The following is a 26,330-nucleotide window of genomic DNA, read 5'->3' on the forward strand; positions in this document are numbered from 1 at the left end:
ATACTTTAACCAACTATTGCTCTATCTATGGGCGTAGGACTGGCACCCACTCCTGGTTGAATTGCTATATACTTCTAGCCAGAGAACTAAAATGTGCCTCTCAGGAAATAAACCTTGCTCTGGCCACTTGAGTCAACAAAAAATTGTACATCTACTTACTAAATTTACGGAAGATGCTATAGGGAAACAAAGAAAAGCTAGCTCTATTCCCTCATGGAGCCTGTAATCCATTTAGGAAGAAAAGGTATTTTTAAAAATGCAACAGCACAAGATGAGGCAGTAGCTCAGACTATGGTTTTGGAAAAGAAGTAGTTAGTATGGACAGGGGTAAACAGAATAACCAGGGAAGGCTTGATGATGAAGTAATCAGGGGAGAAAAGAAAAGAAGGAAAAGAACATGTTCAGGGAATAAAGGTGTGTAAGGTGTGTCTAGAGGAGAGAGCAATGAGAGAGTCAGAAATGTGAGCTGGATGCATAATCAAATCAAATATAGAGGGCATATATTATTTGTATCAGAATAAAATGCCATGAATTTAGGAAATAAAAATTGATCTCAAACATTCTTCATACTTCACGGGGCTAGAACACAAGATTCCTCTGACCCTAAAAAAGGGTCAGCTTACTACGTGTTCAATAGAGACATGCCAACTTCATGGCGTCAACTCTGGACCTAATGTCCTTGTTGTGTAGGTGTTTACACTATCATTTAATTAATACACCATAAATGTATATTCTTAGAATTTTAATTAACATAGTACAGAGTTTCTGATTAAGAAACTCAAAACCTGCTTTGCATACTGAAATATAATTAAAATTACAGAGATCTAGTTGCATTCATCTAATTCAGCACACATAACTTCAGGTGACATTTCTACTTGAGCATCAGAGAGAAAAATACTACAAAAATTACCAACTGGGCCACAACGGACATATAAGTGGTAGAGTATGAAAATGGTAGTATTTTAATAGTATAAAATAAATGTTCTACAGAAAGCTTGCAAATAGCCACTTATAGTTTCCACTGGATTAGTTGCAAAGTGCAGGCATTTCTCTTAATGCTTAAAAATCCCCATATTCTAAAAAATCACACACTAAAATAAGGCCTACACAGGGGCAGGACAGACCATTCAAAACCTATCAACTTTGTCATAAAAAAACTAATGAAACAATAATAAACCTAAATAAAAATACTAACAGTTTAAAAACTGTTAAATTCCTTAATAAAAAACAATACTAAGTAAATGTAGGACTCTTTAAAAAAGGGTGAGGGTAGTTTGATGAACGGGAGTGAAAGCAGATGGAGGCTGCTGGTTCACCAGGCCAAAGGTGAAACGCACAAGGCTGGGGAGAGCAACAAACTCTTCCAAGACAAAGCACCGCTCATCCCAGCCAACAGGGAGCACGTGGGGCAGAGGGGCCTCTCCGGTCCGTGTCCCTTGCTGTGCTACTGGCTGCACTACTGTGCTTGGTGTTCAGCTGTTCTCGCTTGTGGTGTGGAACAGTGTGCTGAAAACCACTACTCATGATTCAACATGAATTCTGCCTGATACTAACACAATCCCCATACTCACCAAGTGTTACGAGTTACTCCCACTAGACAAAACGCACGTTTCCGTATTGGTGAATTCAATCAACCCAAGTTCGAACAGGCTATTGAACCCGAGGATGGTCGGGGGGTTCCTGACTCAACTACGCCGTTTGATACATGGGACTTGAGCATCCGTGGATTCCCCTGGGGTCCTGGAACCAACTATCCCCCCCACCCCCCACCCCATACCGAGGAACTGCTGTATATGTTATCATCATTCATTCTTCTTGGGGGTCATACAGGAACTGCATTTAAATTAAGGGAGAAATTCCATTCTTAAATCTTTCTTTTTAGATCTCTATTTAAAAGGTCAGTTTGTAATACACCTATTTCCATGAAAAACCGGACAAATTTGAACTATAAAATTTTAGTTCCTTTCTTGAGAGTATCTCTTTTATTATTATTATTTTAATTAATTAATTATTTTTTGGCTGCGTTGGGTCTTTGTTGCTGCACGCGGGTTTTCGCTAGATGCAGTGAGCGGGGGCTATGCTTCGTTGCGGTGCGTGGGATTCTCATTGCGGCTTCTCTCATTGCAGAGCATGGGCTCTAGGCACATGGGTTTCAGTAGTTGTGGCACGTGGGCTCAGTAGTTGTGGCTCACAGGCTGTAGAGTGCAGCCTCAGTAGTTGTGGCGCAAGGGCTTAGTTGCTCTGCAGCATGTGGGATCTTCCTGGACCAGGGCTTGAACCTGTGTCCCCTGCATTTGCAGGCGGATTCTTAACCACTGCACCACCAGGGAAGCCCCCTATTATTATTATTTTTTAACTATTTATTTATTTATTTTTGGCTACACCGGGTCTTGGTCGCGGCACGAGCGATCTTCATTGCAGCACATAGGATCCTTAGTTGTGGCATGCGGACTCAGTTGCAGCACACATGCGGGATCTAGTTCCCCGACCAGGGATCAAACCCCGGCACCCTGCATTGGGCACGCAGTGTCTTACCCAAGGGACTACCGGGGAAGTCCCTTGAGTGTGTCTCTCTTATTCCAATATTTAATCTGTGAGGATCTTTTTAATTTTTATCTTTTTATTATGGAAAATTCCAAACATATGAGAAAGTACAGAGAACAATATAATGACCCTCTATATACCTATCACTTCAAAAATTATCATGGATGACGGTATTTAATCTATACCATCATCCATTTCTCTTCACTTTATTTTGAAGCAAATCCGAGACTCACCTATCATTTTACCTATAAACATTTCTGTATGTATGTAAGAGTCTTTTTTTTTTTTTTTTTGCGGTACGCGGGCTTCTCACTGTTGTGGCCTCTCCCGTTGCGGAGCACAGGCTCCGGACGCGCAGGCTCAGCGGCCACGGCTCACGGGCCCAGCCGCTCCGCAGCACGTGAGATCTTCCCGGACCGGGGCACGAACCCATGTCCCCTGCATCGGCAGGTGGACTCTCAACCACTGCGCCACCAGGGAAGCCCTATAAGAGTCTTTTAAACAGATCTTTGCGGGGGAAAGGAAATGAGCCATTCATGCTCGAATGGGATAACCACATGAAAGCCTTAATTTTTGGAATTTCTCCAACTCTATTGTGATAGCTTAAAAAACATCACTGAAACTCCACAGGGAGTGTGTATCAAGATTCTCTAGAAGTGCTACCTTTGCCTGGTGTTTGGCTAGAAAGGCAATATGGTGTAGTGGTTAAGCACAGGGACTTATGTCAGCTGGTTTGGCTTCATCCTCCAGCTCCACCACTTACTAGCTGTGTGGTCTTGAGCTCACTAATTAACCTGTGTTCATGTGTAAAATGAGGATAATAACACTACCTAGTTCACAGAGATATTCTGAGGAATAAATGAGTTAACATACATAAAGTGCTTGGAACAGTTCCTGGCTTACAATAAGCACTGTGTGCTAGCATCTGTGTAACATGAAGGTGCAACAGTTACTATTAAAGATTAAAAACAAGGTAACAAAATTCTTTTTTATTGACTCAAGAATGCCAGAGTGCTGTAAGAAAGACCCAGTAATGATTTCTAGGGATCAAGACAAGTAGATGTCAACAGAAAGCCTTCACAGTCAATCTGGGGCTCGGAAGAACAGCAACCCAGCTTTGCTTTGTAATGAATTTTATTACCCCAAGTTTTAAAAAGTCAAGGCCAAACAAACAAGTGAAATTTCAGAACAACAACAACAATATATATGTGTGTGTGTGTGCATGTGTGTGTGTGTACCTTGGCATCAGCTTCCCAACACTGATGTAACAGTTCAGCAAAACTCCTGGGGCAACTGCTTGGAATGGTTAATCTCTGTAACAGGGAAAGAAAAAATCAATCAAAACAAAACACAAGGATTTTCTCATTAAAGGAAGGAAATTCTAATTGAAAGGTATAAAAGAGTTAATTTAGTAGCATAAACAAGACATAAAATTTAAAACTTGCATTGATTAATATGTGACTGGCGAGAATTTACATTTAGGTTCATAGCATCTAATCTCTAAAGACACGTTACCGTTTTCCTCCAAAGAGGAACCACAATGGATGAAGAAATAGGGTTCAGCACAACAAGTGCAACAAAATATAGAATCAAGTCTAAAAGAAACCAGTACGAGAGGGGCAAGTTGGAATACTTAAATACTAACTTAAACACTAAATCTAAACCACACATCTATCACTGTAGTTTTATAGGCAACTATGAGATATGCAAACAGGCCAGGTAACTAGGAAAACAGTTCAGCTTTGGCAATAGGTGTACAACTTCTGAAAACATCTTGAGCACAGAGATAATTTTAAAGAAGTGTGCATTCTCTCAGCAGCAAATGAGACATTCTGAATGGATGACTCCTTATGGCTTAGTTTTGGTCAAATGCATAAACTGTAAGGACTCGATAGAACAAAGATTATAATGTGAGGATTAGTCTTGTTCTAACATTGTACAGCAGTGGTTCTCATAGGACATGTAATGCCCCGAGGGGCAGTATACAGATCTACAGAGACATTTTTGTTTGTTTGTTTTTTTGTCCCGTTGCGGAGCACAGGCTCCGGACGCGCAGGCTCAGCAGCCGTGGCTCACGGGCTTAGCTGCTCCGCGGCATGTGGGATCTTCCCGGACCGGGGCACGAACCCGTGTCCCCTGCATCGGCAGGCGGACTCTCAACCACTGCGCCACCAGGGAAGCCCTACAGAGACATTTTTGTTTTAAAGTCTGGAGGGTTGCACCTGGAGCAGGTCAAGAATGCTGGCCATCTTTCGATATATAGTAAAGCCCTGATTAAAAATTCTCCTGCATTCCACCAAACTTCAAATGCCCCGGGTGCATTCATGTGAGTAAAACAAGAAAACAATGAGGCTTATAATTTTCTGAGGCTTAGAATCTGATTTATAAATAGAGTATTTTTGAAGATATTTTAAAAATACACTGAACATTCTATGAATGCAACTACTAAATAAAATAAATCAAGGGCAGATTGATTTTTGCATTATTCATAACCTTACCAAGATTTGGGGAAAATTTTGCCTACAACAGTGTTGCTCATGGTACTGGAATCATTAATACAACCCATTTCTACTCTGCATTTGTAGCTGTTGAATTCTATTTATCCATAGGTGGAAGCGTCTAAAACTTCCATCATCACCTCTACTGTTTTTATGCCTGAGCATTTATCCATTGCAATACATATTTACTTCTTCCTTATATTACATTTAGAGCAACATGTTGGCTTAAGATACAATGTTGTACTACCTCTGAATTTCATTTCAGGGAAGAAGACGAAGCATTAACATAGTTGTTATAAAGAGAGCATTGGATGTGATAGAGCTGAGAACCTCTGTACTAAGAAGATTTATTTTACAGTATTTTTTGCCAAGAAGTTTTGCAAATAAAAAACTGAAAACAATTTAGTTGGATTTGGGGGAGGCTACGTATAAAACTAGAAAAACAGTTGCCTTGGCAAGAAAACAGACAATCTATATTTGGAATTAAAATAAAAATAAACCAAAATAAATAAAACTTTAAAGCAAAGTAAAAAAACAAAAAAACAACTCTCCAACTTAGAGGCTACACTAAGCATTTTTCAACTTCTGGTCTTGTGATTTCATAGAATAGAGCAAGATGTAGTAAATGGTACTATTATTTTACTGTAATGCAAACTGGAAACCTTTTGTTGAAGGTCAAAAGGAAAATCATGTGTTTACTTAAAAAAAAAAGTAAGATGGTTGGGGATGGCAACTAGTAAAAACAGTGACTGCAATTATGTGACTGAATGTACTCCATGTGTAATGAAAAATAAGTTTTCATAAAAGGTAACATTTTCAACGTAACTTTAGCACAACATTTTCCCAAGAACTGAAATGTGAACTGGCTGAATATGGATGTTGATCTTTTCTTACTGGCAAACTTTTTAGATACCACATGTAAGACATTATAAAAGGAGACATAATTATTTTAAATTATCTGAGATGGTCAAAGATCAGTTAAATCTAGACTCAGACACTTCATGTAACGGATTATTTTGGTACACTAAAAAGTATTTTAAAAGAGAATCTAAAATATTTAAGTCCTGATTACGTAACTGTGGGCATTCCTAACTCATTAAAACATCCTGAAATAACCAGATATTAGCACCAGGTTTGCAACACTACTTAAAACTTAAATATTTTAAAATAAAACAGTTTCAAATTTAAAATTAAAATATTTCCTAATCACTAAATTAGGCATGATATTTTTAAGAAGATCATATTCTTTTTTGCACCATTTTCAACATAAGATGCAATAATTATTTTTTAAGTCAAGTTCATTATCTTTTTTAAAAGTGTAGTCAAGAACAATGGATTAAGTTTTTGACGATTTCTGTTAACAAAGAATAGTAATTTTGCTACTTAGAATAAAACACATTTAAGCATTTATAAAGATAGGAATTATAATGCCAGAACACTCTGAATGACTACTAATTGAGTTTTATGGAAATTACAAAGGCAGATAGACACATCTGTAAGGTTTTTAAAATTTATTAGTAATACCCTCTTAATTTCATGCTTTCTATGAGTTCACTGTTTGCTTTGTAAAGTTTAACAGTGCTTTATGGATTCTAGTTTCAATAGGATTTAATAATAGGAAAAATGATTGTTTGAAGACCTTATTTCATTATTAAGGGTTTGGAATTAAAGGTCTTCAGATATAATTTTTAGAAAGTATCGATCTTCCTATAGATGCAAAAAGCAATCCTAAATGGTGAAACCAAATAAGGTCTAGAGTCTGGTTAACAGTAATGTATCAGTGTCAGTTTTCTGGTTTTCATACTATACCATGCCTATGTCTCACCAGTGGGGGAAGCAGGGTGAAGGGCACACAGAATTCTCTGTAATATTTTTGCAGCTTCCTATGAGTCTAGGATGACTAGCATTCTAGTGTGACTAGCTCACATTTAAAATGTCTCTCTGAAAGTTTAAACATGTCATCCTTTATTTCAATGAGGCCTCTTAAAAAAAACTATAGCTTTCTCTTTTCAACTCAATAGCGCAAGGTATTCCAGAGTAAAAATAACTAAAATTAAATAACTGGAAGTTGAAGGGATTTTTACAAATGGTATTTAAGTCAAAGTCTCAATTTTATTGTAAAATAAAATAAATCCTTGGGAATTATTTTAATGCTACCTCAACAGAATTTGTTTTGGTAATAAGTGCCTCCATTTATGAGGTAGAATGAAGACATTTTCTTGAATGATGACAATGGAAACTACATTTGAACTTAATTTCCATATTCTGCTAAATGAAATAAATATGCAGAATGAGAACAGACAAACAAATACCCTTGTAATACCCAATTTTCATTAGGTTCGTTAGAAAGTTGAGAAAAATTACTTCACCATGTGGGTTTCTTTCAAATGACTATTTCATTTAATAAATATAGTATGCGAGGCATTTGAAGAGTCTCCATCTGTTATTAGCTGATCATGAGATCACACCACGGACACTCTACTTTAGGGGATTCCTGGGGAGAAAGGGGGCGATGGCCTCCTCATGTAGCCTGCTGAGGAGATTCTGAAGGTAATTTATGGGGGACTCTCAACCCTCAAGTCAGCTACTCAAAGGCAGCTTCTAAATTCATTTTTCTCTTTGTTTTTAAAGTGCTTTAGATTCACACCTTTTCTGTCCTCCTTTAAATGAAATATTAAAAATATTAATTACTCTGTCTTATACATATTTGGAGGGTCCAGTCAGCTTTAAAAAAAAATTTCCTCCTAGTTTATCTTGAAACGATACAGAGGGAAAAAATGACATTGAGTGTTCTGCTCCAAAGTCAACAGAAGGTCAATAATCTTCTTCACTCTATTTGTCAACCCAGAACTACACGTCTAATCATCTCACTGGCAAAAGAAACTGAACAGAATCAAGTGGGTTCTCATACCATGAGATAATCAGTTACCCTGTGTGTGAGGTCTGATTTAATAGCACACCAGGAATAACCATCCCATTTAATTAAAACAGAACAGCCTCTGTGAAACAATGAGTAAGACACATTCTTGAATATAACATCTTTTTATTTTTCTTAAATTGGCAGCTCTCTCCCATCAAGTTCAGCTATCATGAACATTTCATCCATTCTCAATGGCTCAGAAGGACAAATTAATAAGGTAACCATGAATTATGTGATCTAAAATATGGAAACTTGGTTTCTCTCAGTCAATAGCAGCTTTTTGATTGATCTAGTTTGCTCCTGCACTCACATGGGGAGCGGATCAATCTAATTCTTTTAAAGCGTTAAAAAGGGAATATTGCTACATATTCACCGTTTTGCAAATTATTTTACCCTAAGCCTGCACCCTTCCCTTTTGTGAAGGGCACAGATAAGATGTGGAAATGAAGAAGTTTTGTGAAATAAAGTTGTTTTACAGCGTTGCAAAGACAACTGCGTGCTTCCATTACTTGATCTAACTTCTCATAATACCTTGATAATGGATGCTTCATCCTTATGCTGAGAATTTCCATGGCTGTGCGTTTCAGTCACAATTTTAAACCTTTCAAAATGTATTTGCTGTCTTTGATATGAATGTACCATGTTCTCTGATGTTGGCTCATGGGTCCAACTAACGGAAAGCCTCAATTTGTGGGAAGAAGAAAAGCGAGGCTGGGGACACAGCACAAACGGTGTTTACGCCACTGAAGTTCTTTTGAAATGGAAAGGCTCTGCATGAAGAAGGGAACAGTTATGCCACTGCCTCGCCAATTCCAGTGAGGAGCTCATCTTCAATGTAGTGTTCAACGTAGGTGGCAAAACTGTAATTTTTCCCTTTTTTGAAACTATTTTTTCTTCTTTTATTTTTGAAATTCTCATCTAAGCGACAGTTTCTTGTACTATAGTGACTCCTGCTGGGAGAGGTAAGTTGAAGTAGCTGAAGGTCTCTTACAGATATACCAACTCCCGGACAGTAAAAAAGATGTCCTAAACGCAGGAGATGGAGTTAAAACTGTTCCCCTACCTTGGACGCAATGGCTTCTTTCATCACTAAGAACAAACCCCTAGGTTTTACAATTGAGACTGAGAAACTAGTACAGTACTTGTACAATTTTTGATCTACAGCATCACGACGTGAAGCTGCAACAATTAGATGTAAAGGGTCCATTCATGAGGAATAACATCACTTTGACCCTTTGTGTTAGCTCCTACTGCTAATCTTTCCATAAGCGTGAACTTACTTTCAATTTGAAGAAGATGAAAAAGTCTTTTGCAAAACCCCAATACTGTTTTCTGATCTATGTACCTGAATGGGGAATCGCAGACTTACCTCGTTTTTTTCCACTACAAGCCAAGCTACTTGTAATCCTTCCAGACCTTTAAAGGGGGCCTCCCTTGTTAGCATCTCCCAGAGAACCTGGAACAAAAAGAAAATGGAATTTTTATTCTTGTACTTCATATTTTTGGTATATTACTGAAACTTTAACATTTAACTGTATCCAGTTACCAGGCACAACCAACTCCATCTGTAGAAACTTGGGCAAAATGTATATATCCATGCAGAGGACTTCTTCCATATATTTTATATATATATATATATTTTAGCTGTTGTTGTTGCTGTTCTTTTTTTATATTAAAAACAAAAAATCTGGTTTAGGAATTAGAATATCTAGAGCCAGGCTTAAAAGTTTATGAAACTAGTGGGCCTCCGTGATTTAACTGTATCTTGTAAATTAACAGCATTCTCATGTATCACCACAAACTAGATTTTATATTTTGTTGGTCAAAACTCTTTTGCCCCTTCAATCTCTGATAAACTGCTCTATAAGATAATAACTGGGAATTCAATCATATTTTCAAAGGTTCGATAATGGTCTCATAAAAAAAAAAAAATCGAGGGCCAAATCCAAATCACTGGCTAAACCACTTCCTCCACAATGGTAGGTACTCGCCAAACTGTAACATTTAGATTTTGTGCTTTGGAGAAATCTCTCTCAAAATGAGTCAGTCTAAGGGATTCATGTTCCTCCACCTACCACATAATTTATTATACTATATTCTAAAATGTAATAAGCGTCTTATATATATATACATATATATAGGCTGTGTATGCGTGTGTGTTCATGCGTGTGCAAATTTATGTTTGTGTTATCTCTCTGCAATCCTTGAGATTAGCAGGATTAATAAATTTGTACTGAAGCACACTGATGCTGGAAATGCTGAAAACAGCCAATGATTTGGTATTCTCTTTAAACTCTGAGTAATGGAGATTTTTACATTCAGTTTCTTTCTCTATTTATACACGAGTATTAAGATTTGAATCTACCAATACTTTTGTGAAGTGCAAAAACAATTATAATTTTTTCAACGATAATCGTAATAATAACAACCACTATCATTTATTGAGTGATTATGTTCCAGTTACTCTGTTAAACCCTTTTGGTATGTTATCATGATTAATCTCAATCCCATCAGAGAGGCATCATTCTCATTGTATAGATGAGGAAACTAAGGTTTAAGGAAGTTGAATAAACTTGCCCAAAGGCACTGAGTTACCAGGTGGCAGAGCTAGAATATGAATTTGCTGTCTCACCCCTGAAGGTCAAGGTCTTGACCACATGTAATTGTAGAGAGGGAAGAGCTACAGTATAAGAGAGAATGCAGCGGGCCCTACTTTCGGTATGGAGCCATGGCAGAAGCGAATTCAGCACCTCTGATTTACACTTCTGTTGTTCTAAAAACAAAAACCCATTTCTAAATAAGAATGTAGATTGAGGATATATACACTACTCAAGGGAATCCAATATGCACGATTTCCTCAGCCAGCGCTCTCGGTCTTACTGGAGCCATAACATGTTAAATGAATTCTGGCTAATACGAAGATAATTAGCAGCAAAATCAGGGAAACTGGCAGACGCTGCTCAAGCAGGAGGAAAAGAAATTCACTGAAACCTCTTCGGGCTTTTAATCAAGTGTGTCAGGTACTTCTTTAGAAGAGCTACTGAATAATTCTGTTCGAGTCACAGAAGTGCTTAGGAAAAGGTAAGGGGCATCCCAGAAGGGGATGATTCCAGCAAACACTGAAAGTAAAGAAAGGGTGAGAACTAGAACAGGTGTGTGGTAACCTGACACAGGGCGGCACGGGGCTGGGGTGGGGGACAGAGGCAGCAAGAGGGCTGAGCAGGAAATGAAGCCCCTCAGTTTGTTGCAATTACCACCCTCCCGGTGGTGGGATTGGGGAGGGGAAGGCTTATGAAGGGCAAGTAAGTGAACGGATTTGGCATTCCTAAGGAGAATGGGAAGGATGACTGCCTCAAATAAATCTAATGCCCTGGACCCCAAAACGTCTGGATAAGCAGCCTTGCACCCCTCCTTCTGGAGTCTGGCCTGCCTGCACAATACACTGCACATGCGCACACATGTGCACAAAGGCGGCCTGGGTTTTGTGGGGTAAGATGCAGAACCAAGAGCCTGGGGAGTGACACCAGAAAAAGATTTATGTCATTCTTTATCCCAAAATATTCAGCTGGAAAGTGTCCAAAAATCTAATAAGACCCGAGTTATATTTCTCCGAGGGTTCTAATCCTGGAAAAAATAAGATAGTTTCATTCTACTCCCTCTCTGTGTCTCTAAAGAGCTACCACAGCTGAGGGAGCCACTTGATGGATGTGAAACTGGCAAGGATGGCGGGGATGGTGTCCTTAACCACGGGGTCCTGAAGCCCAAATGAGGTCTTTAGTTTAATTCCAGGATCAGCACATCTCAAGATTTCCTATTATTTATTCACCATTCAGAAATGTATCAAAAAAGTAGGTGGTATGAGATAGGACAACAGCTTTTTCTACTGAACGAAATGACATGTGGCACAAAAAATGTAACTTTGTGGAGGAAGTCACTTAGAGGTCAAAAAGTATATTAAACTGTGACTGAAAATATCAGTTATGGAAAATGCAGGCCAAACGTTTTTGTGATCTTTCACCTTAAAAATATTTTCCAACTCATTTTATATTGAGACATCCCCATGTTTAAACTGGGTTCACAAGGGAAATTTCTATTTTCAGTTTACAGAAGAGAAACTTGGACAAGGCTGTGTACTTTTCCTGCCTTTTCTTTTACACACAATGGAAAGCCATTACCTGAGCCGGGCTGGTTCTGGAACAGGGCTCAGAGACAAGTGAGGCAGTGATGCTCGCTCTTAAGCTACTCTATTTTCAAAGCTGGTTTTGGCTGAGAAGGCTCTGAGAAGGTAATCCTTTCTGCATTGTCCTCAGGAGAGCTTTGTTTTTAAAGAGTGGCTAGGTCTTGAGTTCTCAGAAGGCTAATTCTTCAATGATTTTGGCTCTCCTGAAGTCTTTTCTTTTTCGTGGATAATATCCTAAACACTCCTGGTTTAGTCCTTCAAGAGAAGTCACCAGAAGGGGGTAGAAAAAACCTACTGCCTTATAAAACAGAAACAATTGCCTGCCTAGCGAATACCAGCGCAGAAGCAAGGATCACAAGATCCATTTCTGGCATTTCACCAGCACGTTTATTTCAGGGCAATACAAGGCTGGCTCCTCTCCTCATGTGTTAAGAAGAAACAGAGGTTAATTAAACTGGGGAGGGCTAGGGACTTTGAGACTATGAAGGGCTAAATTCTTACAGCAAGTCTGAGAAAGAAAAATAAAAAGCAAACATATATTGGGGTTTGGGGGATGGGTTTCAAAAAAGGGACAACTGTTTTTTATGTTCTTATTCATCTGCATGTGACTGCTCTGTGGGTGGGAGCTCAATTAATGGAACAGGCTTTTTAATGAACCCTGGTATGTTTTCTGCAAACAGATGCACCTACTGACAAAGGAGTTCTCGTTACTCACCTGTTTTGAAAGGACATCAAAAATTCTAAATGCCCGCATTGCTCTCCTATAGATAGATATAATTTTCAAGGTTTATGCACTATAAACTTCTACAGCTAACATGGCCCCTACCTTAATAACTGTCCTCTACTGCTCTTTTAGGGACATGTAATGCTATTTTCATTTAAAAAAAAAAAAACTGTTTAAACAAAAAGGCTCAATAAAGCATGCCTTGTACTTTTTCTTTCACTAATGGTGTTAATTGACAGTACTATGGGAAGGGGTCAGAATTAAATAAAATCCTGATTTGTCATTTATAATTAAATGAGCACATGTGCACTTTTCTGAATGGAATTCTGCTGATGCAGCTATGGGGTAAGAATAACCAGCATTCCGAGTAAACCCCTCTCTTTAAGATAGCAAAAGAGTAGCCCCTGTTTTAAAACTAACATGCAATGGGAAAGAGTGAGAATTGTGGTCCCTTATCAAAATACTAGGAACCGTTCTTCAGCCATGTGGCTTGTCTTCCTATCTTGAATAAGAGGGTTCCACAGGGGTCTCAAATGTCAGTCTGCTACAGATGGCAGAGTGGTTTTACCGGTTTTAAAGGGTTGTAAAAAACAAAAGAATATGCAACAGAGATTGTAAGTGGCCCTCGTAGTCTAAAATATTTACTGTCTGGCCTTTATAGAAAAAGTTTGCTGGCTCCTGTTTCCACAGGATAAAATGAGACACTGGTCCCAAGGAGCAGGCAAAGTAAAATGTAAATTGCCCTAAGTTGGTGTCTAGCACAGTGCCTGACACAATAAATAGATTTTTGCTTAAAAATGAGGAACATAGGGCTTCCCTGGTGGCGCAGTGGTTGAGAGTCCACCTGCCGATGCAGAGGACACGGGTTCGTGCCCCGGTCTGGGAAGATCCCACATGCCGCGGAGCGGCTGGGCCCGTGAGCCATGGCCGCTGAGCCTGCACGTCTGGATCCTGTGCTCCGCAACGGGAGAGGCCACAACAGTGAGAGGCCCGCATACCGCAAAAAAAAAAAAAAAAAAAAAAAGAGGAACATAACTTCATTAAGAGGAAATAATCTCACAAACAGTCTTAAATCGCAACAAATTTCCCCATTTTCAGACTCCCCAGCAGATGGTTTGTAGAATGGTTAGAACGTAGTAACTTGTGACATACGGGACCAGCTTTAGAATATATTTCTTCAGGAACTTTTGGTTTTTTCTCTTTCTTTTGATAAGAATTATTTTATCACTGTCTAAAATAGGTTATAGCCTTCATTCTTAGAAGCACAAAGAATTAAGGAAAATTAAGTATTTAACCTGATGCTACTACTGTCTTCCAACTTTTACAATTCTAGCCTTTCATCAAAAACATATATTTCATTCATGAAATGATTTTTTTCAATAGCCAACAAAATTGCTATTATATTAATTTGGTATACATAAGATGTAGTAATGATTTAGAAAAAGCTAGCTAACTGAAACCAGCCCAGAACCTACTGAGGCTAGCATTAATTACCTAAAGACTGATGAACTCTAAAGAAAAAGGAATGGGTTTGACAGTGTTGGTCTCCTGTGCTATCAGCTGTCACCTTCAGTTGAAAACACAGAAGTTCAGGAAGAAGAGGCATGTTGATTTGGTCTACAGTTAAGACTGCTTTTTCCCCATTATTATGAAAGTCTCCTTTTAAGAAGTTATAAAATAGAGAGGCAATATGATCAGGAGATGAGAGGCGAAGACAGGGGGTTCCAAACACTATTTTGGACTTTTTAAAGGAAATACAGCATTTTTAGGGATAAAAAACTTATCCTCAAAAAAGGGCAACAAATTCCTTCGTCCACCAAGGAAACTCCCTGTCCACTCTCCCCTCCCTGCCTCTTCTCCCCCATTGCCCCACTTCCTTCTCTCTGCTAATTCAGATACAACTTATTCCTCAAGAATGATCCATCTCAAAACTCCTCTAGCAGCTTCTGCTCCTTCACTTCATTCCTGTGGTCACTCTTCCTTGAGCATCCCACCTCCCGACCCACCGGCACATTATTCTGTTCTTGTAACTATGTTGCTCTGCTGGTATTCTTATGTGAGACCTTAGATTCATGCTTCAGACAGCCATTGCAGCAGACATGGGCAAGGCTATGTGCTAGATGATAAGCACATTTTCTTCTGTATTCTCCAGAAATTCACTAATCAGTTTAACGGTTGACATTTCCTGTTAATTAACTCATTTGGCAGATCCATTGGTGGTTTCTGAGCAACACATGACAACGAAGTCCTGTTCCACATTGTATCCACTGACTTGCAGAGATATTCTACAGATATATGTCCACCCAGGAAGGCACTCTCCACAGGAGGGCATCAGGCCCAACACTGTTTTAGGTTCCATCTAAATTTGCTTCTTGCGATGGCACTGGCTTCTTCTCAACACAGGACAAAATAACTCAGATGCATAAAAATGATCAAAGTAAACTTTCTAGTAATTAGAAAATATTCTCTCTGCTGCCACTGCTCTGGGCATTCCACCAGAAACAGCACCATTGTTTTAAAACTGGGTTAAATTGTCATACCCCGCTTCTGCAAGTTGTTTGCTTTTTGCATGTCCTTTAGCAACAAAAAATAAGAAATGAACTCACCACACCATAGGAATATGTGTCACAAGTTTCAGACACAGGGAGACTCTGGATAACTTCTGGAGCCATCCACGGGAAAGTTCCAACCAAGGACATGTGCGTTGTGTGGTTGTGGAAGCGAGAGGCACCAAAATCGCAGATCTGAGAAAAGAGAAACGAGTATCAACTTTTTACTCACTGACTAATACAAGAATTACCAGTCACAAAACCTACATCTGAAATTAACGGAATTTTAAAAAATTAAAATAAAGAGTCCTACCTTCAACACCCCATCAGCAGCAATAACAACTAAAAGGAAAAAAAAAGATAAATTATGAAACTCATCTAATTTGAGTTATACTGAAAAATATTATAAACTTCTATTTCTATCTTCCATATGGCATTATGAAAGGTAAAATTAAAGTATTTACTGCACTGAGGATTTTGTAAAAAGGAGCTGACATTAAAATAAAAATAAAAAACTAATTCTATGAGGTGCTGATTAAAAAAGGCTTCAAAACACTGGTTTAAATTAAATGCAGTAGTGTCCAGCAAAAAAGGCATAGATTAGGAGTAGTCAAGAGAACCAAATTTTTACTTGGGTTCTGCCACTAGACTGTCAACATGATACTGAGGAATAATTAGCATTATGACTTCATGGTATATATGGTTTTTCCTCCCAGTTGAAGAGTAATTTTCTTGAAGGCAGAGATAATACTCATTTATTTACTTATTCATACATTCATTCATTTAACAAATATTTGTTGAGCATATACTATGGGCAAGGCCATGTACTATGTTCTAGCAGAGGAAGGTGAGCAAGACTGACATTGTCTCAGCTCTGGTAGAGATTACAGTCTAATGGTAAAGACAGTTAAACATCTATAATAAAGCGGGATAAGTTCCATGATGAGAGGCATGGAGACTGCCATAGGACCAAAGAGCAGTCTAAGAAGTCACAGTGTAAGGAGGTTGAAGGTTCCTGGAAGAAATGATGCTATGCTAACGAGAAAGAGGAGACCTGGGGGAGGAAAGCAGTTTTCTAAGCAGAAGAGTGAGCTTGTGCAAAAGGTCAGGAGCAGAGGAAAAGGCACAGGCCAGGTCCAGAAGAGCCTTTGTGAGAAACGGAAAGGCAATGAATGATTTTAAGTGGAGGAATGAAACGGTCAAATGTGCAGAGGGGAACAGAACACAGGTAAGTAGATCACTGTGTGCACCAGTGTTGTAGTCCAAGAGAGATGAGGATGCCTGCACTAAGGCTGTGGCAAAGGACAGGAGAGAAGTGGACCGAGTCAAGAAACAGGAAGCAGAATCAACTGGGCTTGGATTATTGGCTATGGGGGAGGAGGAAGAGAACTCAAAGAGGAAATAAAATAGAGGCAATACAGCATAATGGTTAGAACAGGAACTCTGCAATCGAACTGTAATTCCTTTTTATTTGATTACTGGATTAGGCAACTGGTATTGTCACTCACCGAGAAGGGAATGAAGGAATAATTTTTTTGGGGGGTAGGCAGAAGATGAAAAGATCAACTTGGACACAGTACATTTTAGTACACAGATTTATAATGTTAGACTTTTTAAATGAACACTTATTAATCTTATGATAAAAAAAGTAGAAGTATTTTTTAAATAACTGAATATAGTATTAATATTTTTTTATTTGAAAAAATGTATAGCTTATTATATATAGTATCAAATTTACCCTTAGGCTATTTCTGTGTACTGGATCATGCAAAGGTTATTTTCTCCACTTATCAAGGTCATTAGTAACAGCTAATAAGTATTGCTAAACTACCATGTTCAAGGCACTGTGTGGCTTACAAAGGAAAGGCTAGAAACATTTCTTCAGGATTCTGCCCTTGGCCTTCTCCCTTCTTATGCTCTTATTCGCCCACTCCCATAAAAGCCCCAACTACATCTTAACACTCTCAAATAGATCTCAGCCTCAAAACTATATATCTATCTGCTTATTGAACATATTCACATACGTATCTTGTGAGTCACTGCAATGGGAAGCCTGTGCACCGCAACGATGAGTAGCCCCTGCTCACTGCAACTAGAGAAAGCCCACGCACAGCAATGAAGACCCAACGCAGCCAAAAATAAATTTACAGTTTGTGTAGTTACTTGATGTGAAAACACATACACATTGAAACAATATAGATCAAACTTTTAACAGTTTTGGGGTGGGGATGGAGACAGAATAGTAGGACTTTCATTTTCTAAGTTATATAGATTTATTTATTTATTTATTTTAAATTTATTTATTATATTTATTTATTTTTGGCTGTGTTGGGTCTTCGTTGCTGTGCACGGGCTTTCTCTAGTTGTGGCGAGCAGTGACTACTCCTCTGTGCGGTGCGTGGGCTTCTCATTGCGGTGGCTTCTCTTGTTGCGGAGCATGGGCCCTAGAGCGCAGGCTCAGCAGTTGCTGCGCATGGGCTTAGTTGCTCCGTGGCATGTGGGATCTTCCCGGACCAGGGCTCATACCCGTGTCCCCTGCACTGGCAGGCGGATTCTTAACCACTGTGCCACCAGGGAAGCCCTCAAACTGTAATTTCTAAAAATGGGAACATTCTCCATTGTTAGTCTTCATAATGACATCTTGGATAATTTAACCATTCTCCTCTCATGGGATATATAGGATATACTGGTAAACTAGATTAAAAGGAGAGATGTTAAACAACTTATTTAGATTGAAACTCTGAGCAAGAACTGAAAATGTACAAAGTCATAAAACTCTGATACTTCCTACTAGATTCTGTATTATTTCCTAATGACCTCCTGCTAGCCAATATATATTAAAAGTATTTAGCTCCAGGAAGCTTATGTCTAAGAAAAGCCAAAGGATAAGTGATGAAACCTAGAAAAGGGCAAGAACAATCAGCCAGAGTGAACTGTCAGGGTCAGGGTGCTGGTCCAACCTGGACTGCTGAGGAGTGGCAGCTGCTGACAACTTCCCCTTCTCCACCCCCGCAAGCATCAAGGTCCTGGGCAGCTGGTTGGATTCCCGAGTTCTCTTCCTCGGCTGGCCACGACTACCCATTCTAAGGACCACACTATTAGCAGTTACCCATTTTAACTGCAGTGATTTAAAGATTTTCTAAAAATAAATTGTTTTCCTCCTCCTCCATACTTAGAAGAATCACTTAGAAAGCAAGTAAAAAATTAAAGCATGTGAATGAATTGATAGCAAGATTTTTTGTTTTTAAGTAGCAAACTCTGAGGCAAACTCTGAGTGCTGGCTAGCTAAATAATCCCACTGCCTTTTTCCATTAATTTTCAAGTGATGTAATGGACAAAGCATTCTATTACCACTCCTACTTGAAGGTAACATCTAATCCTGCCATTTAAAAGTGCTCACTCTCCGCATTATAAAATACAGGATCATAAATAAACTTTAGGAAGTAGAGAAGAAGAAAAAGAAAGCTCTTACTTTCCAAACCTGTGCTGATCATTTTTGGGCACTCCTTCGGGTAATGTGAGTGACATAAAAAATTTACACCAAATAACTCAGGAGTAACAAGAACAAAACTCCAAACTGCTAGTACAGAGAGCCATCTAAAAATAGAAGAACTAGAAATACACAACTATGTGCTTTGACCAGCAATACCTGTTTTAGAAAATGATTCTAGAGAAATAATTAGGGATGTGTTGAAAATTTCTACTGAGAAGTATTAACTTCAACATTTCTTATAGAAAAAATAATGTAAACAATCCAAATGTCCATATTCTGTGCTACTTATACAGTGGAATACTATGCAGCCTCTTGAAATAATGTGGAGGATTTTAACATTTATTAATAGAGGAAAGATTTTCACAGTATCAGCAGTGAGTCAAAACAGCAGGTTACAAAAGAGATGGAAAGCGTGATGCCTATTTCTATACAACGGTGCATGTATCTTATAATAAAATAGGTAAAATAAAAACATATGACTACGTTACCATTTCTTGACTTGAGATCTCTGTGAATCACCTTGACAGGAGCCTCCATATGTAAATAGTGCATTCCTTTTTGTACAAAAAGGGAGAAAGGCCTATTAATATAATTTTTCAACATTGCATCAGTATTACCTTTCTATTTTAAACATCAGTATTACTTTCCATATTTTTGCGAAGGATTTAATAGCAAAAACTAAATTCATGTGCTCTGTTCTTCCATGATGGATAAAATAGGGACAGGATATGCCCACATTAAGAAAATTTATAGGCTAAGAAAAATTTATGTGCTTTAACCTCTTAGAAGTTGGAATTTGATTGTGGATAAAGCTAGCTTCTTATAATACCCAATAAGGACACCTTAATTTTCTGGAGTCTGCATGAAAATAGCACAGATACCACTGGAAGAAATGCTCCAATGACTAAGGTATTCTATACTACCAACTGCCTTCTAAATCAGCCAAAGTTCTGACCAAAAATTTCAGTTTTCATTTGCATGTCTGCAGTTACCCAGTGAAGCTTGGTTTCTCAGTACTCATTCCAGTAAGACCCTGGGAGTGGAGGTGGGGTAGGGGTGGGGAGAACTGGTTGGATTCATTAGTTGTGGTTGGTAAAGGATTTGGGGATCCTCAGATAGAAAAATATACAGTAGTTACAAAATATTTTATTCTTCTTACAAGGATAAATCTTCGACATAATATATATTTAAATGTACTCCAAAATTCTCTACAACATACTGAAAATCAGGTTACTTCAGTAAATTGGATGTATATAGAGTTTCATTATTTTGAATTAAAAAATGACTCTTTCCCAGTATTTATACAGTCTATCCCCTTAGAATAAAGAACAAGAGCATTTTCTACTGAAACATTTCCTCTCTTTATTTCTCAAGTTGTCTTTTCTAAACAATGGAATAGCCCCTCACCCCAATCAAACAGGTTCCTTTGGTTAATGAACTACCTTTTTTTTTTTTTTTTTTTTTGTGATATGCGGGCCTCTCACTGCTGTGGCCTCTCCCATTGTGGAGCACAGGCTCCGGAAGCGCAGGCTCAGCGGCCATGGCTCACGGGCCCAGCCGCTCCGCAGCATGTGGGATCCTCCCGGACTGGTGTCCCCTGCATCGGCAGGTGGACTCTCAACCACTGCGCCACCAGGGAAGCCCTAATGAACTATCTATTGAAAAATAATTTAATAACTAGGCCTTGGTTCTTTTTTTCAGTATATAGAAAATTTCAGTTTTATAAAAGCTAATTTTAAAAATAATCTATTATTTTCTACATTCTGATTATTATATAGTGAAGAATCATGAAAGAACAAAGAAAAGTTTCAAAAAATTTAAACTCTTGCCATATAAAGATATTACTGAAGAGTCAACAAAAGTATTAGTAGTTCAAATGATCTTAAACAAGATATAACTGGAATAAAAGAAATATTTCTTCTAATATTAAGTCTACATATTCGAAGCTCTGAAAATTCAAAAGCTACAACTCAGGTAACTTTTAATAATTTTTATGACAGAATTTCATAGTTATTTCTCTTTGTCTTTAAGAATCAAATTCCTGAATAATTTTTCAGGTAGAAACTATTTAATGAACTATTAGAGGTAGACCTAGATCATTTCTACATTTGCTGACAATAAAGAATTTCAAAAACCGCTCAAGCACAGAAGCTTTAAATACAGGCACTTTTCTTCCTCATGGCAGCTATTACGAGAAAAAGTGTTGTAAATTATTTGTGTATAACATATAGTATACATTTATAGAATATTTAGTGTACATAAAAAGTTGTAATCAAAATCATATAAAATTCTATTTAATGTGTTTTTATAGAGCTATCTACAATTCTGTCTGCCTTATGTTTATTGCAAAAAAACAGGAATGCTGAAAAATATTTTCATCAATTTTAAGATTCAGAGTTTCCTAAAAAAAGATTTCACAGGAGTCACTGGGGAGATTTGGAATCAATGATGACCATTTGGAGATTGGATCCTGGTTTATTTGCTTTAATTGTTCCTTTTACCCATTGTTGACTGACCTGTAGCAATTTCAGATATACTGGTTGGTCTGCCCTCTATCCCTCTTCCCACCCAGAAAGAAGAGAATCTTTTTTTTTGCCTTTTAGGAGGTTTTCTCTTTGCAGTGATGTTAAGCAATGCCTATTTCAAAATGCACGAATCCACTCTTATTTGAAATGAATTATTCATCCTTTGATTTCTCAACATCTTGTTGCTTCAGTGGCTTCAGTCATGGTCAAACTGAAGGGCACAGCTGAATTCAAAATGGAATCAACAAAAATCAAGCCTTCCTATTTCATCTCCAAGTTCTACACATAGCTTTATCAGAGAGGGTAGAAGTCATTCTGAAAGCACTGATTTCTTCTTCCTTTCGTAGGCCATTTCAAGTATTAAGTATTACTTGTGACTACACATAAACAAGTCTCTTCTCTGCCTCACGCTTCTCACCTGAGTCCAAACACATTAGAACTTGCCTTTCAGATTAATTCATCAGCCACCAAAAAGTGATTTTATTACCATGTGGTTCTGGACACTCCCATTTTCTCCATCCCTGTTTTTTACCTCTAGTTCCAGCGTGCTATTTAGTCCTGTTCCTTTTCTTCCTTGTACTTCTGATACAGAGTGCCAGGGCTCTTGAGAAACCACGGGAATGACTGATTTGATCTGGAGCCAAAGGACTTGCCCTACAGACAGGGACTGTTGCAGGGGAAGGGACCAGGAGGGATGAGGTTTACAGGCTGGGGGCCAGAGAAGCTTAAGTGGAGGGTGTACAGCTGGAAGCTGAGTGACTGGTGTCGGTTGATTTGTTTGCTGTCTATCCATCTTAAGTGCCATTAAGTAATAAGATGGGTGTAATTGGCTGAGCACCCTAAATGCAAATGTCTGTAAGGTGAAGTGTTTTAAGTCAAGAACTGCTTGTATATGTATTTACATTTCTGTAAGTGTATTTCCACAAGGATTCAGGCAGTTTCCAATAATAGCACATTACCGCGCTTACAAACAGGTGGCCTACTGATATGCAGAGAAGTGGCTATGATGTTACATGAAAATGTCTTGAAGAATGTGAAATTTTAAGGCTGATTTGAGACGTCTGATGCATGAATACACAATTAAGTTAATTAACACAGCCAAAGCCTTAGGTATACCATCCTAAACATAGAGCTTATTATTCTTATAAGGTAATGAAGTACCATTCAAGCAGCAGCATTTAGCATGAAACTTTTGTTTTTTAATTTTCACTTTCTCCATTTGAAGAATTTGGCAGGTGTTGATGAAACTTAAAGCAGACAAGATAATTCCCCAAAGGAAAGGCTATTGCTTTTGGAAGTCCCTGTGTAACTTCCCAGTGAAAGCAAAGTATGAGTTGCTTTCCTTATTGGATGCTAAATATCCCTTTATTTGCTTTGTAAAGAGATGTTGGTAGAGATTGGAGCAGCAAAATGCAAAGGAGTTAATTGCTCCAGTAAAATTTGGAAAGACTTGCTTTCTAGGGGTTGCTAGAATACAAACGTAACCATCAGCATTCATTAGATTAAGTTGTTTCCAAAGCAACTTTGACAGTTATAAATAAAACTCAGAAACATTCAGTTAGGAAAATGGAAAATAAAAAGATAAAAATAAATGGAATTTAAATTGCTTTAGAAAGCATTTGTCTATGCAGGAATTTATGAGGGAAAAAGAACTAGGCACCTTGTTTAGGCATATTGTGTATTAAAAATATTTCATTTCCAAGGGTGATTTCCAAGTTTACATTAAATATAAAATAAAATCTGAATTGCTTTTGCATGGCAGGATAAATAAAAAATTTTTTTCCAAGTGGTTACTATTTTTAGCATATTATTATGTATCCGAAATGAGTAGAACTAATCCTACAGTAAGTCATGTTTTCTGGATACTGCATCTAAGTAGAGACTTGCAGCACAACAGAATTATAATCTTTCCATTTAATGTATCAAACAAGCTGGTCAATTACAATGTCACAAAATAGGGCAAAAATGCTGCCTTGGAGCCACTGATTTTGTTGGAACTTGGTTTTTGGTAAAAAAGAAAGGAAGAAGAGAAAAGGAATGCAGGAGTAGAAAGGCAAGGATCTAAAATATTATGTGCACAGTAAGCTGCAGAATTCTTGCTACTTTTGGTCTGAAAAAAGAACATCTTAAGATACAGAATAAGAAATCCTCCGACTAAAGTCACCATGTCAGGATGCTCTCCATCAATTCTGTAAGAATACATGAAGCATTACCTTTGGCTACATCAGTGGCCCAGGTCATAATGTGTTCCATGTCCATCTCTTCACTTCTGTTACTGTTAATGTAATCATAGAGTGACCCCAGAGAAGCATATTCTATTTTCAAAGGAAACATAAGCATATAATTAAAACCAAGGCACATTTCAGAAATAAGACTTCATAGTTTCATTGGGAAAATGTGTTAAATTAACAAAAGGCATTAAAAGTTTATAAAAACTGTTCCATGCTGTTTCTAAAAGTTTCTAAAAGTGAATATCATCCTGGTAAGAAATCTGTCAAAGACAAGACCACTAACAGAATGAATAATAAAACTTGAGCTGACAATGAAATCCAAATACATTCAGATGGAATTCAGAAACACAAGGATGTTGCAAGAATGTATTTGAAACAAAGGTAGGCATGAATATAGGTATTTCTTCAAAAATTTGTTATTCTTATGAGATAAGATGAAACACATAAGTCAGAGGGTTTATGTGTGACAATGCAAACAAATCAGTATTTGTTGCATCAGGATTTAGAAGAGCCCTCAAATTTGAAGCACAAAAGGCCAAGAAAGTGAGAACATTCCTTTAAAAATGGCTTTGAGATATAAATTCTCTATCTTAAAATTCACATACTGTAAGTGTACAATTTGATAATTTCTATGATCCATTTTCAGTTTACTTTTGTGTATGGTTTGAGGTGAGGGTCTAAGATTTTTTTTTTTTTGCATGTGGATTTCTAATTTTCCCAGCACAGTTTTGTTGAAAAGGCTATCCTTTACCCATTTAATAGTCTTGACACTTGTTGAAAATCAATTGACCATCAATGCAAGGTTTTTTCCCCTAAATTCTTAATTTTGCTCCATTGCTCTATATGCCTGTCCTTGTGTCAATACTGCACCATGCTAATTACTACAGATCTGTAATAAGTTTTTTTTTTTAACATCTTTATATAATAAGTTTTGAAATGCGGCAAAGACCTTAAACTTAGATCTTTCTTAAAACTGGTTTGGCTATTCCAGTCTTTTATATTTCTATGTGAATTTTAGGATCACCTTGTCAATTTCTTACAAAAAATGTGTGCTGAGATTTAGACAGGAATTGTTTTGAATTTGTAGATCAATTTGGGAGAACTGCCGTCATAACAATATTGAGTCTTCCAAGCCATGAACATGTAATCTTTCCATTTATTTAGATCTTTATTTTCTCTCAGCAATGTTTTGTACTTTTCATTGCACAAGTCTTAACACTTCTTATGTTAAATTTATACCCCAATACTATTAAATTTATACCAAAGTACTATTCTTTTTGATAGTACTGTGAATGGAATGGTTTTTAAATTTCATTTTTAGACTGTTCATTCCCAGTATATAGAAATACAATTAATTTTTTTTTTTTTTTTGCGGTTCGCGGGCCTCTCACTGTTGCGGCTTCTCCCGTTGTGGAGCACAAGCTCCGGACGCGCAGGCTCAGCGGCCATGGCTCATGGGTCCAGCCGCTCCGCGGCATGTGGGATCTTCCCGGACCAGGGCACGAACCCGTGTCCCCTGCATCGGCAGGCGGACTCCCAACCACTGCGCCACCAGGGAAGCCCCCTACAATTAATTTTTGTATATTAATCTTGGGTCCTTGTGACCTTGCTTACCCTGTTTACTAGTTTTGGTAGTTTTTTGTGGATTCCTGGGGTGTCCTGAGTCTTAGAGAATCATGTCACATAAGACAGTTTTACCTCTCCCTTTCTAACCTGGATGCCTTTTATTTTCTTTTTCTTGCCTGATTGAACTGACTAGAACCTCCAGTACAATGGTGACTAGATGTGACAAGAGCAGAACCTCATTTCCTTGTTCCCAACCTTAAGGGAAAAACAATCAATTTTTCACCTTTAAGTAAGATCTCAGCTGTGGGTTTTAATAGATGCTATTTATCAGGCTGAGAAAATTGACTTCTATTTTTAGCCTGTTGCGATTTCTTAGCGTGAATGGGTGTTGTAGAATGCCAAATGGTTTTTGTCTTTTATTCTATTATCTATTATGATGCTTTATATTAATTGATTTCAGATGTTAAATCAACCTTACATTTCTGGGATAAATTCCACTTGGTTGTGGTGTATAGTCCTTTTTATTGGTGGCTGTATTCAGTTTGCTGATACGTAGTCAAGGATTTTTGCATCTATGTTCAGGAGGGACAGTGGTCTGCAGTTTTCTTATTATGTTTTATGTGGCTTTGATATTAGGATAATACTGGCCTTATAGAATGAGTTGGTAAGTTTTCCTTCTTCTATTTTCAGAAAGAGTATGGGAAGGACTGGTGTTATTTTTTCTATAAACATTTGATAGTATCCACCAGTGAAATCATCTGGGTCTGGCGTTTCATTATGAAGATATTTTAAATTATAAATTTAAATTCCTTTACTTATAGTTCTGGGCAGATTTTCTGTTTCTTCTTGAGTCAGTTTTGAAATTTTTTATCGTTTCAGGGACTTGTTCATTGCAACTAAATTGTCTAATTTGTTGGCATAAATTTGGTCATAACATTCCCTTATAATCCTTTTAAATTTCTGTAGGGACTGTAGTGCTATCCTCTCCCTCATTCCTGGTTTTGCTAATTTGTATTTTCTTTTTTGTTGGTCAGTCCAGCTAAAGGTTTGTCAGTTTTACTGATCTTTGCAAAGACCAAACTTTTAGTTTCATGGATTTT

General features: G+C 37.8%; 1 protein-coding gene across 4 annotated transcripts in view; it reads right to left on the reverse strand.

Moving 5' to 3' along the window:
• Nucleotides 1-26,330, reverse strand: part of MAP3K20 (mitogen-activated protein kinase kinase kinase 20) — a 172,500-nt gene that overhangs the window by 61,968 nt on the left and 84,202 nt on the right. For all 4 annotated transcript variants that reach the window (XM_060302237.2, XM_070045957.1, XM_030851860.3 and 1 more), the window contains exons 4-9: nt 23,647-23,748; nt 19,397-19,462; nt 15,729-15,757; nt 15,473-15,610; nt 9,332-9,418; nt 3,783-3,857 (exon numbers count right to left, since the gene is read on the reverse strand). In XM_060302237.2, coding sequence (XP_060158220.1) covers nt 3,783-3,857; nt 9,332-9,418; nt 15,473-15,610; nt 15,729-15,757; nt 19,397-19,462; nt 23,647-23,748 — 497 coding nt within the window. The remainder of the gene's footprint in view (nt 1-3,782; nt 3,858-9,331; nt 9,419-15,472; nt 15,611-15,728; nt 15,758-19,396; nt 19,463-23,646; nt 23,749-26,330) is intronic.

Source organism: Globicephala melas, chromosome 7, assembly GCF_963455315.2.
Source record: "Globicephala melas chromosome 7, mGloMel1.2, whole genome shotgun sequence".
Lineage (NCBI taxonomy): Eukaryota > Metazoa > Chordata > Mammalia > Artiodactyla > Delphinidae > Globicephala > Globicephala melas.